Source organism: Blennius ocellaris (genome assembly GCF_963422515.1).
Source record: "Blennius ocellaris genome assembly, chromosome: 15".
Lineage (NCBI taxonomy): Eukaryota > Metazoa > Chordata > Actinopteri > Blenniiformes > Blenniidae > Blennius > Blennius ocellaris.
Window position 1 is genome coordinate 940,826 of NC_137664.1, and position 15,919 is coordinate 956,744.

Sequence of the window (15,919 nt, forward strand, 5' to 3'; positions counted from 1 at the left end):
TTCTAAGAGTCGTTCTAAGTGTCGTTCTAAGAGTTGTTCTGAGTGTCGTCCTGAGTCTCATTCTAAGAGTCGTTCTAAGAGTCGTTCTAAGTGTCGTTCTAAGAGTTGTTCTGAGTGTCGTCCTGAGTCTCGTTCTAAGAGTCGTTCTAAGAGTCGTTCTAAGTGTCGTTCTAAGAGTTGTTCTGAGTGTCGTCCTGAGTCTCGTTCTAAGAGTCGTTCTAAGAGTCGTTCTAAGAGTCGTTCTAAGAGTTGTTCTGAGTGTCGTTCTAAGAGTTGTTCTGAGTGTCGTCCTGAGTCTCGTTCTAAGAGTCGTTCTAAGAGTTGTTCTGAGTGTCGTTCTAAGAGTTGTTCTGAGTGTCGTTCTAAGAGTTGTTCTGAGTGTCGTTCTAAGAGTTGTTCTGAGTGTCGTTCTAAGAGTTGTTCTGAGTGTCGTCCTGAGTCTTGTTCTAAGAGTCGTTCTAAGAGTCGTTCTAAGAGTTGTTCTGAGTCTCGTTCTAAGAGTCGTTCTAAGAGTCGTTCTAAGAGTCGTTCTAAGAGTTGTTCTGAGTCTCGTTCTAAGAGTCGTTCTAAGAGTTGTTCTGAGTGTCGTCCTGAGTCTCGTTCTAAGAGTCGTTCTGAGTCTCGTTCTGAGTGTCGTTCTAAGAGTTGTTCTGAGTGTCGTCCTGAGTCTCGTTCTAAGAGTCGTTCTGAGAGTCGTTCTAAGTGTCGTTCTAAGAGTTGTTCTGAGTGTCGTCCTGAGTCTCGTTCTAAGAGTCGTTCTAAGAGTCGTTCTAAGAGTTGTTCTGAGTGTCGTTCTAAGAGTTGTTCTGAGTGTCGTCCTGAGTCTCGTTCTAAGAGTCGTTCTAAGAGTTGTTCTGAGTGTCGTTCTAAGAGTTGTTCTGAGTGTCGTTCTAAGAGTTGTTCTGAGTGTCGTTCTAAGAGTTGTTCTGAGTGTCGTCCTGAGTCTTGTTCTAAGAGTCGTTCTAAGAGTCGTTCTAAGAGTTGTTCTGAGTCTCGTTCTAAGAGTCGTTCTGAGAGTCGTTCTGAGTGTCGTCCTGAGTCTCGTTCTAAGAGTCGTTCTGAGTCTCGTTCTGAGTGTCGTTCTAAGAGTTGTTCTGAGTGTCGTCCTGAGTCTCGTTCTAAGAGTCTCGTTCTGAGTGTCGTTCTAAGAGTCGTTCTAAGAGTTGTTCTGAGTGTCATTCTGAGAGTTTTTCTGAGAGTCGTTCAGAGTTGTTCTGAGAGTCGTTCCGAGAGTCATTCTGAGAGTTGTTCCGAGTCGTCCTGAGAGTCATTCTGAGTCGCTCTGAGACTCGTTCTGAGACTCGTTCAGAGTCGAGCGTCTCTCTCCAAAGAAAAAACAAGAGAAAGTGGACATAGAACATGACTCAGCACTTTATTGTGTTTTTCATACCAATACCAGGATGAAGCACAGGGAGGAAGAACGACACGGGAACTCGACACGTCAAACTTTACAAAAGACTCGTTTAACAAATTGGCTTCAGTCTGGCGGTAAAAACGATCGTATGAATCAAAACCTGCAGCAACAAACACTTCAGGAATATATTCTGATACAAACATGAAACATAATTTCTGGGAAACTGAAAACGAAAACTGCTGCCAAGAGTTTAATATATATATATATATATAGATATATATGTATAGAATTTTTTTCTCTTTTTTCTTCAGTACGTCAGAAATCGATGTTAAACAAACATTTTCAACCTCAAAACTTGAAATTCTCCTTTTTATGATAAAAATATACGGAACCTTCAGGTCTAGTCTAAGAAAATAGTGCAGAGCCTCGGACCGGGGGTCCCGACAGGCCGGCTATCGCTTCGCAAAGCTGATCGTGTGGCGGCGCTACCGCCGCCGCCATATTGCTCTGGCCGGTGATTTAAAAAAATTTTTTTTTTTTTTTTTTTACAGCTTCAAGACGTTTGTTCTTCAGTGTTTGGCACCAGCAAGCAGGCGGCGGCTCAGAGCCGCCAAGCAAACCGCTGAATGATTGTTCAACATTTGTTCCCTCCAACCGGAACCGAGAGAACGTCTCTAGAACCTCTGGAGAAAAAGTACGTCTGGAAAACGTCGTTTAAATAAATGGAAACGTGAGAACGAGTCTCAGAGAGGAGCTGTGTGTGTGTGTGTGTGTGTTTTTTTTTTTACATTGATCCCCCCCCCCCACACACACACACACACACACAGCTGATTGATTATCAATCAGTTCTCTGGACGATCAAACTGGCCTTTATATTTCGAACATGAAAGCCGAACGTCTCTAACACACCAGTTCAACACTCGGCTACGGGTTTCCGTTAAAGAAAGAAAGAAAGCAAAAGGACATCAAAGTGGAGGAAGTGAAGAGATCAAAGTGGAGGAGGTAAAGAGATCAAAGTGGAGGAGGCAAAGAGATCAAAGTGGAAGGGGTGAAGAGAATACAGTACGGAGTGGATGATGCAGGTAAAACCAGCAGGAGTCCAGAGACTTCAGATTTGTCAAACGCTCACTTCAAGTGGTCAAACTGTCCTCCAGACCCTGGACGTGTCCCAGGGTCCAACTGGCAGTGTGTGCTTGTGTGTGTGTGTGTGTGTGTGTGTGTGTGTGTGTGCGTGTGTGTGTGTCCGTCACATGCAGTTCACCACGTTGCTGGAGCCCTGGCCGACGTCCCGGATCTGGCTGACGTGAGACGAGCACACGGCCACGCCGGCGCCGGCCCGGCAGTGAGACACTGAGCCCACCAGCTCCCACCTGGAGGGACGGACACACCCAGGTGAGGACAGTGTGTGTGTGTGTGTGTGTGTGTGTGTGTGTGTGTGTGTGTGTGTGTGTGTGTGTGTGTAAAATAACTTTACAGCCAGAAAGAAGCAGAGTAAATATCATAAAAACACAAATCAAACAAAATATAGTATAATAACTCAGAAATCTATGAAAATAATTGTATATATATATATATATATATATATATATAATATATGTAGTGAATTACAGCAAAAACAATCACAGGGTTTTATCTGTGTCGATAAAGTATTTTATCAGTTTCCTGGTACCACGACAGTACCTAGTAGCAGGACAGTACCTGGTAGCAGGACAGTACCCGGTAGCAGGACACTACCTAGTAGCAGGACAGTACCTAGTAGTGGGACAGTACCTGGTACCAGGACAGTACCCGGTAGCAGGACAGTACCTGGTACCAGGACAGTACCCGGTAGCAGGACAGTACCTAGTAGCAGGACAGTACCTGGTAGTAGGACAGTACCTAGTAGCAGGACAGTACCTGGTAGCAGGACAGTACCTAGTAGCAGGACAGCACCTGGTAGCAGGACAGTACCTGGTAGTAGGACAGTACATAGTAGTGGGACAGTACCTAGTAGCAGGATAGTACCCGGTAGCAGGATAGTACCCGGTAGCAGGACAGTACCTGGTACCGGGACAGTACCTAGTACCGGGACAGTACCTGGTAGTAGGACAGTACCTTGTACCAGGACAGTACCAGGTACCAGGACAGTACCTTGTACCAGGACCGTACCAGGTACCAGGACAGTACCATGTACCAGGACAGTATCTCGTACCTAGGACAGTACCCGGTACCAGGACAGTACCCGGTACCAACACGTAGTAGAGAAGCACCAACAGGAAGTACGGCCGAGGAGGACTTGTTGAAACCCCCCCCTCCCCCCCCACCTCACCTGTTCATGCGGGGTTCGAAGGCCTCCACCGTGTTCAGGTAGATGTTGCCGTTGTGCCCCCCCACGGCGAACACCCGGCCCATGATGGTGGCGACGCCGACGCCCCCCCGGGGGGTGGTGAGCTCCGAGACGTACTCCCAGCGGTGCATCCGGGGGTCGAAGCGCTCCACGGAGCTCAGCGGGGAGTTGTCGTCAAAACCGCCTGGCAACAGAGGACACGTCTGTCTTTTCTCCACGCCAGACCGGCACGGGGCCTTGCGCTTTTATTTTGGAGGACCAATTTTGTTCGGTAACCTTCCTGTGCTCCTGACGTTCATGGTTCTGTGCGTAGGGACGCATTTCACATACCTTTCACCACGACGACTGACCGACGGGGTCGGTCGGATTCGCCGTCGGCCCAAGGGGCGGAGCCAATAGCGTTTGAGAACACCGGGGGTCAAAGGTCAAATTTGTATTTTTTTGTCACGACGTCGCCGATTTTAATCCGACTGATGTCAAACTGCTCAGCGTTCAATGACGCGGTGACATCATCACCCTGGTTAGTGGTTGGGGGTCAAAGGTCAGGGCGGGGAGGGGGAGGGGGGGGGTTATACAGGAACTGAATCTTTCTGTGCACATCAGTATCAAACGGTGAAACCTGTGATCTCTTGGTTTCCATGGTGACAGACGTGGCGCTGGTGAAGCTCGGCGTTCTGCTACATTAGCTTTAAGTAAAGGAGAAAATGCCTCCGTGTTCCCACGCTACGCTAAAACGTTGAAAAAAAAAAATGAGCAGAAGTGACTCGTCGTTTTTTCACGCGGCGTCATAAAGCTGGAAAACCTCCCGTCCCGTCAATCAGTTACCAAAACATGAACTTTTCTCTCCGCATGTTTCTACATAAAACCGGAGGGAGTGACGACCATGTGATTCTGGAACGTTATAAAAAGTGCCACGTAGCATCTCCGGTCACTGCAGTGTGTGTGTGTAAAAATAATTAGTGCTGTCCAAAATAAAGCGTTAATTTAAACTTTAATTCAGTTTGTTTACGTCTGTTTTTTTTAACTCCCTTACCGGAGCAACAAAACACCAGGCGGAATATTATTAAGGTAGAAAGTTTCACTTTAGAAAGTTTCCCGACGGCTGATTGAGAAAGTAAAAGTCATAAGTTTTACTTTGAAAAGCCGAATTTAACGACCACAGTTTTAATTCTGCAGCAGGTTGCCAGGTTGGCTGACCGGGAGCCACCATACTGCTGGAAGTGGAGGAAATACTGGTGGAATATTAGTTTATACTCTTTCCCTGGTGTGTGTGTGTGTGTGTGTGTGTGTGCGTGTGTGTAGATATTACATTATATTATTGCCACTTTGTTTCTATAAACATTAAAATACTCAAAGTGGAGGAGCTGCACTGTAACTAAACCCAGACTCAAGTTAGACGTTAATTAATTAATTAATTAATTCATGTTTTTATTATTTTGCTAATCTTGGAGAAAAACAGTTTATAATATAAAAAATAGTCTTTAAAATTTAAATATAGTCTCTGTGTGCTGAGTCGACATTAATTCCCTGGTTTTCCCTGAAAAAACATCCGTTACAAGCTTCAGTGTTCAGGAGAAAAACAATGCGATTAATCGCGATTAATTACGTAAAATTGCGCGATTAACTAGTCAATTTATTTCATCGACTGACACACACACACACACACACACACACAGACACAGACACAGACACACAGACACACAGACACACACACACACACACACACACACACACACACACACACACACACACACACACACACACACACACACACACACACACACACACACACACACACACACACACACACACACACACACACACACACACACACACACACACTGAATTGTGCCTGAAATGAATTTAAAACCCAAAAAACAAAAAAACCAGGAAGTAGCCGCTCTCACCCACGACGTAGAGGCAGCCGTTGACCTTGCTGACCCCGTTGCCCGCACGCCGCTGGCCCATCTCGCTGACCTCCGCCCACTTGTTGAGGTGGGGGTTGAAGCGCTCCACGCTGGACAGCGACGCCACGCCGTCGTTCCCCCCCACGGCGTACACGTAGCTCTGGCGGGGGGGACAAGCAGAGGCTAGCGGTGAGGCGGCGGCTAGCGGAGCCGCTGCGGCGGCAGGCGGCGGAGGTCGACGGCTCTTTACCCCCAGCGCCACCGATCCCACGCCGCCCCTCGGCGTGTTCATGGACGCCACCGAGCTCCAGCAGTCGCCCTCGATGTCGTAGCGCTCCACGTCGTTGAAGCAGGAGTTGTCGTCCAGGCCTCCGATGGCGTAGATGGGCCCGCCGAGGGCCGCCAGGGCGATGCCCCTCCTGACGGACACGGGGGAACATTCCCATCATGCTTTGCACCGCGACGCCAGGCGCGTAGGGCGGCGGCGCGTAAAAACGTGATCGGCGGGAAAGTGACGTAAATTCGCTTGAACTCGATAAACGATGCCAGAATGAGGCATTAAAGCGTTTCCGCGTCGAGCCACTGGTGGGCGCCGTTTGTCCGTTTTAGTAACGAAACAAACCTCGTACTGAGCGGAAGAACGGGTGTCGACTGAGCGCGTGCAGAAGAACGAGTGTCGACTGAGCGCGTGCAGAAGAACGAGTGTCGACTGAGTGCGTGCAGAAGAACGGGTGTCGACTGAGTGTGTGCAGAAGAACGGGTGTCGACTGAGCGCGTGCAGAAGAACGGGTGTCTACTGAGTGCTTGCAGAAGAACGGGTGGCTACTGAGCGCGTGCAGAAGAAAGGGTGTCTACTGAGCGCGTGCAGAAGAACGGGTGTCTACTGAGCGCGTGCAGAAGAACGGGTGGCTACTGAGCGCGTGCAGAAGAACGGGTGGCTACTGAGCGTGTGCAGAAGAACGGGTGGCTACTGAGCGCGTGCAGAAGAACGGGTGGCTACTGAGCGCGTGCAGAAGAACGGGTGGCTACTGAGCGCGTGCAGAAGAACGGGTGGCTACTGAGCGCGTGCAGAAGAACGGGCGACGGCGGCCGCGCTGCACGTGCTCAGTCGCAGCCTTTCAGACAACTTGTGTTTTTCACTCGAAAACTTGTAAATGAGGCCTAAATCCTCTTTATACGATGAAATGCACACAATAATGTTGCATGTATTGTTTTTTTTATAAATAAAAGACAGATTCTAACTAGGATCATAGAAACGTGTTTGGCAGGAGCTTTTCCACCGTGTGTAGCGGCTAGTTTAAATAAAACAACAGCAAAGTTTAGCCATTTGTCCAATAATGGGTTATATTGACATTTATAATCCTTTACCTGATTTTCCAGTAAGGAATCTAGAGCTACACTCAGTAGAGCGCACTCCTTCGCCAACGCCATATTGGCTAACAGAACTGTGTTAGCATAGCTCATATAGATGCTAACGAGTCTACGTCAACGAGTGAAACACTGAGTGTCTCCATGGCAGCAGACGCCCACCTCCTTTGATCTCCTTTATGAGGAGCCTCTGTCGTCCGCTTCGTAAGAGAATTTTTTTGGGGGGGATGTTAAATTTATCCGCTAGCGTCACAAACTCTGACGGATCGGTCCTCGACGACGAGGAAAACTTGGTAAAATACACACGAACCAACAAATAAACGGAAATATACCTTTTGGTGTTCATCGACGCTTTCATCATCCACTTGTTGGTCAGGGGGTCGAACATCTCCATGTCGCCCAGGTGTTCGTTCCCGTCATGGCCGCCGACGGCGTAGACCTTCCCTGGGGAGACCAAACAATGGCGGCGGCGGCGGCGTCAGCTGCGCATTATGCAAATAGAGCTACAGACCTAGAACCCTCCGGGGGGGGGGGGGGGGGGGGACCCTACCTCCGACGGAGATCACCCCGACGTGGCGCCGCCTGCTGTTCATCTCCGGTCCAAAGAACCAGCTGTTCTTGGTGATGGAGTAGCACTCGATGCTCCGGAACGGGTCGCCGGAGCCGCCGCGACCCCCGACGCAGAACAGAACCCCTGAGGGGCAGACGGGAGGGCCGACGGGCATTTACGTTGTTTACAAGGTGAACGCGGTGTGGAGACGTGCGAAGGGGGGCGTGGCCTCACCTGCCGTGTGCTTCCGCGGCACGCTGCGGACCGAGTACTCGAACTCCGGCACCGACTTGTTGCTCAGGTGCAGGTGGTAGTTCCTGGCCTCGTCCATCAGGTCGCGGCAGCTCAGGTTCCCCTTGATCATGTCGTCCTTCGCCACGGTTCCGGTCAGGAAGTCCACCGGGAGGAGAGGGAGGCGCACCTGGGCGAGGGGCGAGCGACGAGAGCAGGAGAACAAGCGGCTTTACTTCAACTCCAGCGGGAGTCGCAACGTCGCCAAATCTACCGTCGAGGGTTTTGAACAGAATCTTCTCGTCAGAGTGAAAAATCCCAGCAGCTGGTGAATTGGAGGTATATTTATGGCGGGTGAGGCGGGAGGGGAGGTGAGGTGGGAGGTGAGGCGAAGCATGGTGGGAGGCGAGGCAGGAGGCATGGCGGGAGGGGAGGTGAGGTGGGAGGTGAGGCGAGGCGAGGCGAAGCATGGTGGGAGGCATGGTGAGGCGAGGTGTGGCGTGGCGGGGCGGGAGGTGTGGCGAGGTGGGAGGTGAGGCGAGGTGTGGCGAGGCGAGAGGCCAGGCTAGGCAAGGTGGGAGGGGAGGCAAAGTGAGGCGTGGGCGGGGGCGGCAGGTGTGGTGGGAGGCGTGGCAGGAGGCGAGGTGAGGTGTGGCGGGAGGAGTGGCGAGGCGAGGTGTGGGGTGGCGGGAGGCATGGTGAGGCGAGGTGTGGTGGGAGGTGTGGCGAGGCAGGAGGCGTGGCGAGGCGAGAAGCTAGGCAAGGTGGGAGGGGAGGCAAAGTGAGGCGAGGCGAGGCGGCAGGTGTGGTGGGAGGCGAGGCGTGGTGAGGCGGGAGGCAAGGTGTGGCGGGGAGGTGAGGCGAGGCGAGGCGGGAGGTAAGGCGAGGCGGGAGGCAAGGTGTGGCGGGAGGCAAGGTTGTGGCGGGAGGTGAGGCGAGGCGGGAGGCAAGGTGTGGCAGGAGGCAAGGTGTGGCGGGAGGCGAGATGTGGCAGGAGGCGAGGCGAGGCAGGAGGTGTGGGCGTGGCGAGGCGGGAGGTGAGGCGGGAGGCAAGGTGTGGCGGGAGGCGAGGTGTGGCAGGAGGTGAGGCGAGGCGGGAGGCAAGGTGTGGCAGGAGGTGAGGCGAGGCGGGAGGCAAGGTGTGGCAGGAGGTGAGGCGAGGCGGGAGGCAAGGTGTGGGCGGGAGGTGAGGCGAGGCGGGAGGCAAGGTGTGGTGGGAGGCGAGGTGTGGCAGGAGGTGAGGCAAGGCGGGAGGCAAGGTGTGGCGGGAGGCGAGATGTGGCAGGAGGTGAGGCGAGGCGGGAGGCAAGGTGTGGCGGGAGGCGAGATGTGGCAGGAGGTGAGGCGAGGCGGGAGGCGAGATGTGGCAGGAGGTGAGGCGAGGCGGGAGGCAAGGTGTGGTGGGAGGCGAGGTGTGGCAGGAGGTGAGGCGAGGCGGGAGGCAAGGTGTGGCAGGAGGCGAGGCGAGGCAGGAGGTGTGGCGTGGCGAGGCGGGAGGCAAGGTGAGGTGAGGCGTGGCGAGGCGGGAGGCAAGGTGTGGCGGGAGGCGAGGCGAGGCAGGAGGTGTGGCGAGGCGAGGCGAGGCACCCACCTGAGACATGATCTGGTCCAGCCAGGCGCCGTGGTGCTGGGGGTTGGCCTTCAGCCACTTGGCGGCGGCGTTGTACACCTGGGTCTCTGATTGGATGTTGAGCTCGCCGGAGGACAGCAGCGTCCTCAGGTGCTGCGGCGACACGCAGGTGAAGTCCTCGCACTCCACCACCTCGCCGAAGTGCTCGCAGGCGTAGCGGTCCGCCATGTCCATCAGGTCCACGCGGTTGTGGCTCTCGGCGAAGGTTCTGACCGCCAAACAGTTGGTGGGGTGGAAGTGGGCCTTCATGTACTCACAACACGCTCTGGCCACCAGCTCCACCTGGGGGGGGGGGGGGGGGGGGGGGGGGGGGGGGAGGAGGAGGAGGAGGGGAGGAAGAAGAAGAAGAAGGGGAGGAGAAGAAATAGAAGGAAAGAAAGAAGGAAAAAAACAAGAAGAAGAAAAGAAAGAAGGAAAAAGAAAAAGAAAAAGAAAAAGAAGAAAAGAATAAGAAGAAAAAGGAAAAGAAAAACAATAAAAAAGAAAAAGAAAAAAAGAACAAGAAAAAGAAAAAGAAAAAGAAGAGAAAAGGAAAAAGAAGAAGAAAAAGAAGGAAAAAAACAAGAAAAAAACAAGAAGAAAAAGAAAAAGAGAAGAAAAAAGAAAAAGGAAAAGAAAAACAATAAAAAAGAAAAAGAAAAAAAAGAACAAGAAAAAGAAATAAAAGAACATGAAAAAGAAAAAGAAGAAAAAGAAGGAAAAAAACAAGAAGAAAAAGAAAAAGAAAAAGAAGAAAAAAGAAAAAGAATAAAAAAGAACAAGAAAAAGAAAAGAATAAGAAAAAAGAATAAGAAGAAAAAAAAGAAAAATAATAAAAATAATAGAAAAAAGAAAGAGAAGAAAAAGAAAAAGAAAAAGACAAAGAAGAAAAAGAAGATTTATCGCTGAATATCAATAAAAATAAAACACAGAAGAAGAAAGGTGTTCTGGTGAAGAGAAACTCTCAAGGATTTTCTCTTCCAGGTCAAGTTACGATCTCCAGACGACACTAAAGCTAAACCAACAAACAAACAAACAAACAAACAAAACGTGATGTGCTTGTCTGTTGCCGATCCACACCCCCCCCCCCCCCCCCGTTTTTTTTTATCATCTAACTTTATGTTATTTTATTTTTTCTTGTTGTTTTTTGTCTGTTTGTTTTGTTTAGTTTTCTTACTTTTTCCACGCCTGGTGTTGTTCACCCTTTATACGCCACTTTATTCCTCTACCACACGTATGTAACTTGTGGTGTTGTACTTCATTGTTACCCATCTGTACTCAAGTCATTTCGCGCTTATTCTACCTTTTATATATATATATTTATATATATACTTGTCTATACACCCATTGAATTATTGTCATTATCATTACTTAGTCATTGTTGTGGTTACCGTTATTTTCTAAAATCATTATTGCTATTACTGATCCGATTCATGTTTAATTTAATTAAATAAAAAAAATTTTCTCTCCTTTCTTTTGTTGTTTACATATATGTATATATTTACACACACACATATATATATATATATACAATATCGTATGTGTACACTATTGTATTTTTCAACGAAAAAAAGATGAATAATAATTAAAAAAAACAACAAACAAACAAGACGTCAGCAGTGCGTCTGAGGAGGTGAGGCAGGGGAACGGAGGGATGAGGTCCGTGGTGAGGCGGAGGTGTGCGTCCTCACCTGCAGGATGCAGGCGGCGTACAGCAGCGGCTGGACGTTGTCCACCGTCAGCGTCAGTCTGGACGAGTAGGCGAAGTGGACCAGGTCCTGGATGGCGTCTCCGTCAAAGTCCTTGATCTCGATCAGCTCCTGCTTGGCCTCCGACATCTCCGACAGGAACATGGCCCTGGGGGGCCGGGGGTCCACCGTCAGACAGGAAGTGACATCACGTTTAACCCGAGCACGCTAGCGACTTAGCGCCAAGTTGCTACTTTTAAATTCCCAGTGAAAGTTATGAACGTATGGTTTGATGACGACGACAGGTTAGGTTGCGAGTCATGCTAACGCTAAGTCATGCTAACGCTAAGTCATGCTCACGGCGGCTACTAGCATTAAAGTATGTATTAGTACCTAAACTTATTTAGTTCTTGTTTTCAGAACACTGAGAGCAGTTCAACAGTTTAATTATTGTTTTTAACTACATTACAAGATATTTTTATAGATTCAACAGGCGTCTTTCTTTTTTTAAAACATGTTCAAGAAATTCTGTTCCAAATTCAAAGAAATAGTCGTGATTTTAATATAACAATAATCCTGATTATGGTTTTTTTTTTCAGCAGCCGGAGACGAATAGAATGAAGTTTAAAACTCAACACATTCCAAAAAGGAAGGAAGATTTGCATGAGGAATTAAACACGTTACATATATTTTAAAATATAACTAGAAAAAATTCCCGCGGAAATTTGACTGTGCCTGCCACCTGCCGCCCCCTGCTGCCGAGCGAGGCCCCCGACCGAACCCGTGAGCCCGCGGCGGGGTCAAAAGTACGTGGAAACCATGTCATTAGCTAGTGATTCTCGGTCGCGGCGCCACCACGAGGCCACCCTCCAAATTTCAGCTCATTTGAACAAACTTGTTAGCATGCGATGCTAACGCCTGCGATTTTCCTGGAAAAGCGCAGAGGGTACCTCCCAGGCGTGGCCGACCTGGAATCCGGGGTTTTATGGCAATCTGACAAGCTAAGCTAACTAGCTTAGCGGTGCGGCTAATTAGCTAGTGCGTTAAATTCAGACGATAGCGGCCGGGGAGAGGGAAGGCGGTTCGACTGACCTGAAGTAAGGAATGACACACGCCAGGACCAGCTTGTGACACGGAATCAACCTGCTGCCCACCTGCACACGTAAAAACAACTCCGGTGAGGATGGACCTCCGGCGGGGGAGGGGGGGGGGGGGAGGCACCTTACCTTCAGCGTGACGTCGCAGAGCTCGCCCACCTCGTAGAAGTGCCTCAGCGACTTGTGGAAGTCCTTCCAGGCCTCGTGGGCCTCGAACACGAAGGAGCCGTCGGCCTCGCACTCCGTCCGGGCGGCCGGGCGTCCCGGACGCTTCTCCTTGGCCCTGGGCTGCTTGGCGTGCTCCGGCACCACGTCCCCCGGGGCCATGCTGGCTACAGGGAGCTGCACCTGCCGGGGGTGGGGGCGGAGCCACGGCACATCGGGGGGGGGGGGGGGTCACCTCAACCGGAGACACGCTTCAGACTCATCCTGCGGAAAGGTGCTGGTTAAAACCTGACGAGCCTGAAGGTGTTTTGTTTTATAGTCACAGTCCTGCTTCTGTTCTACCGACGGACTCGTGTCGCTTCTGTTCTACCGACGGACTCGTGTCGCTTCTGTTCTACCGACGGACTCGTGTCACTTATGTTCTACCGACGGACTCGTGTCACTTATATTCTACCGACGGACTCGTGTCACTTATGTTCTACCGACGGACTCGTGTCGCTTCTGTTCTACCGACGGACTCGTGTCGCTTCTGTTCTACCGACGGACTCGTGTCGCTTCTGTTCTACCGACGGACTCGTGTCGCTTCTGTTCTACCGACGGACTCGTGTCACTTATATTCTACCGACGGACTCGTGTCGCTTCTGTTCTACCGACAGACTCGTGTCGCTTCTGTTCTACCGACGGACTCGTGTCGCTTCTGTTCTACCGACGGACTCGTGTCGCTTCTGTTCTACCGACGGACTCGTGTCGCTTCTGTTCTACCGACAGACTCGTGTCGCTTCTGTTCTACCAACAGACTCGTGTCGCTTCTGTTCTACCGACGGACTCGTGTCGCTTCTGTTCTACCGACAGACTCGTGTCGCTTCTGTTCTACCGACGGACTCGTGTCGCTTCTGTTCTACCGACGGACTCGTGTCGCTTATATTCTACCGACGGACTCGTGTCGCTTCTGTTCTACTGACGGATTCTCGTCGCTTCTGTTCTACCGACGGATTCCCGTCGCTTCTGTTCTACCGACAGACTCGTGTCGCTTCTGTTCTACCGACAGATTGCCGTCGCTTCTGTTCTACCGACGGATTCCCGTCGCTTCTGTTCTACCGACGGACTCGTGTCGCTTATATTCTACCGACGGACTCGTGTCGCTTCTGTTCTACTGACGGATTCTCGTCGCTTCTGTTCTACCGACAGATTCCCGTCGCTTCTGTTCTACCGACAGATTGCCGTCGCTTCTGTTCTACCGACAGATTCGTGTCGCTTCTGTTCTACCGACAGACTCGTGTCGCTTGTTCTACCGACAGATTCTTATCGCTTCTGTTCTACCGACAGACTCGTGTCGCTTATATTCTACCGACAAATTCTCGTCACTTCTGTTCTACCGACAGATTCTTATCACTTCTGTTCTACCGACAGATTCTTATCACTTCTGTTCTACCGACAGATTGCCGTCGCTTCTGTTCTACCGACAGATTCTTATCACTTCTGTTCTACCGACAGACTCATTAAGAATAAATGGCGGCTGAGGGAGAAAACCCTCCAGCGGGTGTTGGAGGCTCCGCCCACCAGGCCTTTGAACCCGACGGTGAATGGCCTCAGTGTGCCTCCTCATCACCAGTCCTCTCACTCTGAACACCAACATGAAGCAGCTGCTCTTCTTCTTTTCTTTTTTTTTACTTTAAAAAACCTAAAACCCCCAAATCACATGTTTAATTTAAACTCAGAACCTCAATTATTTAGAGGAAAAACAACAAACTCAGTGTAAAACACAAGACGACCAATCGTCAGAGCTTCACCTCTTTTCTTTCCCTCAAACATCAAAACAAACAATCAAATGGGTTTTTTTTTCACCACCAAGTGTTTGTTTGTTAATTTATGAGGCGACGAACTGAAGCAGCGCTAACAGGAAGTATTTAGAAAGGTTGGATAGAGAGATGGAGGGAGAAGAGATGGAGGGAGAGAACCTGCAACCTGAGGGATGGAGGGATGGAGGGAGAGAACATGCAACCTGCAGAGATGGAGGGAGAGAACATACAACCTGCAGAGATGGAGGGATGGAGGGAGAGAATGTGCAACCTGAGAGATGGAGGGATGGAGGGAGAGAACGTGCAACCTGGAGGGATGGAGGGATGGAGGGAGAGAACATGCAACCTGAGAGATGGAGGGATGGAGGGAGAGAACATGCAACCTGCAGAGATGGAGGGAGAGAACGTGCAACCTGAGAGATGGAGGGATGGAGGGAGAGAACCTGCAACCTGAGAGACGGAGGGATGGAGGGAGAGAACATGCAACCTGAGAGATGGAGGGAGAGAACATGCAACCTGAGGGACGGAGGGAGAGAACCTGCAACCTGAGAGATGGAGGGATGGAGAGAGAGAACATGCAACCTGAGAGATGGAGGGATGGAGAGAGAGAACATGCAACCTGAGAGATGGAGGGATGGAGAGAGAGAGCATGCAACCTGAGAGATGGAGGGAGAGAACATGCAACCTGAGAAATGGAGGGAGAGAACATGCAACCTGCAGAGATGGAGGGATGGAGGGAGAGAACAAGCAACCTGATAGATGGAGGGATGGAGGGAGAGAACATGCAACCTGATAGATGGAGGGATGGAGGGAGAGAACATGCAACCTGAGAGAAGGAGGGAGAGAACATGCAACCTGCAGAGATGGAGGGAGAGAACATGCAACCTGAGAGATGGAGGGAGAGAACGTGCAACCTGAGAGATGGAGGGATGGAGGGAGAGAACATGCAACCTGAGAGACGGAGGAAGAGAACATGCAACCTGAGAGACGGAGGAAGAGAACCTGCAACCTGAGAGATGGAGGGATGGAGGGAGAGAATATGCAACCTGAGGGACGGAGGGAGAGAACCTGCAACCTGAGGGACGGAGGGAGAGAACCTGCAACCTGAGAGACGGAGGAAGAGAACCTGCAACCTGAGAGATGGAGGGATGGAGAGAGAGAACATGCAACCTGAGAGATGGAGGGATGGAGAGAGAGAACAAGCAACCTGATAGATGGAGGGATGGAGAGAGAGAACAAGCAACCTGATAGATGGAGGGATGGAGGGAGAGAACAAGCAACCTGATAGATGGAGGGATGGAGGGAGAGAACAAGCAACCTGATAGATGGAGGGATGGAGGGAGAGAACATGCAACCCGAGAAATGGAGGGAGAGAACATGCAACCTGAGGGAGGGAGAGAACATGCAACCTGAGAGACGGAGGGAGAGAACAAGCAACCTGAGAGACGGAGGGATGGAGGGAGAGAACAAGCAACCTGATAGATGGAGAGATGGAGGGAGAGAACAAGCAACCTGAGAGACGGAGGGAGAGAACAAGCAACCTGAGAGACGGAGGGATGGAGGGAGAGAACAAGCAACCTGATAGATGGAGAGATGGAGGGAGAGAACAAGCAACCTGAGAGACGGAGGGATGGAGGGAGAGAACAAGCAACCTGATAGATGGAGAGATGGAGGGAGAGAACAAGCAACCTGATAGATGGAGAGATGGAGGGAGAGAACAAGCAACCTGAGAGACGGAGGGAGAGAACAAGCAACCTGAGAGACGGAGGGATGGAGGGAGAGAACAAGCAACCTGATAGATGGAGAGATGGAGGGAGAGAACAAG

General features: G+C 50.7%; 1 protein-coding gene across 1 annotated transcript; it reads right to left on the reverse strand.

The window, feature by feature from the left end:
* Positions 1–1,353: 1,353 nt before the first annotated feature.
* On the reverse strand, positions 1,354–12,519 carry klhl8 (kelch-like family member 8). Its single transcript, XM_080510381.1, has 11 exons — positions 12,260–12,519; positions 12,126–12,187; positions 11,037–11,202; positions 9,328–9,648; positions 7,740–7,926; positions 7,506–7,649; positions 7,288–7,399; positions 5,838–6,006; positions 5,588–5,747; positions 3,663–3,864; positions 1,354–2,724 (listed from the first exon to the last, which is right to left on the reverse strand). The coding sequence occupies exons 1-11, from the start codon at positions 12,455–12,457 to the stop codon at positions 2,601–2,603; spliced, it is 1,845 nt and encodes a 614-aa protein (XP_080366507.1). The 5' UTR covers positions 12,458–12,519; the 3' UTR covers positions 1,354–2,600.
* Between the last annotated feature and the right edge of the window lie 3,400 nt (positions 12,520–15,919).

Coding starts and splice junctions, on each gene's coding strand:
- klhl8 (XM_080510381.1), bottom strand. CDS start 12,457: ATGGCCCCGGGGGACGTGGTGCCGGAGCACGCCAAGCAGCCCAGGGCC. Junction 9,649..11,036: donor ACGCCGCCTGCATCCTGCAG/GTGAGGACGCAC, acceptor CCCCCCCCCCAG/GTGGAGCTGGTGGCCAGAGC. Junction 6,007..7,287: donor GCGTCGATGAACACCAAAAG/GTATATTTCCGT, acceptor CGTGTCCGTCAG/GAGGGGCATCGCCCTGGCGG.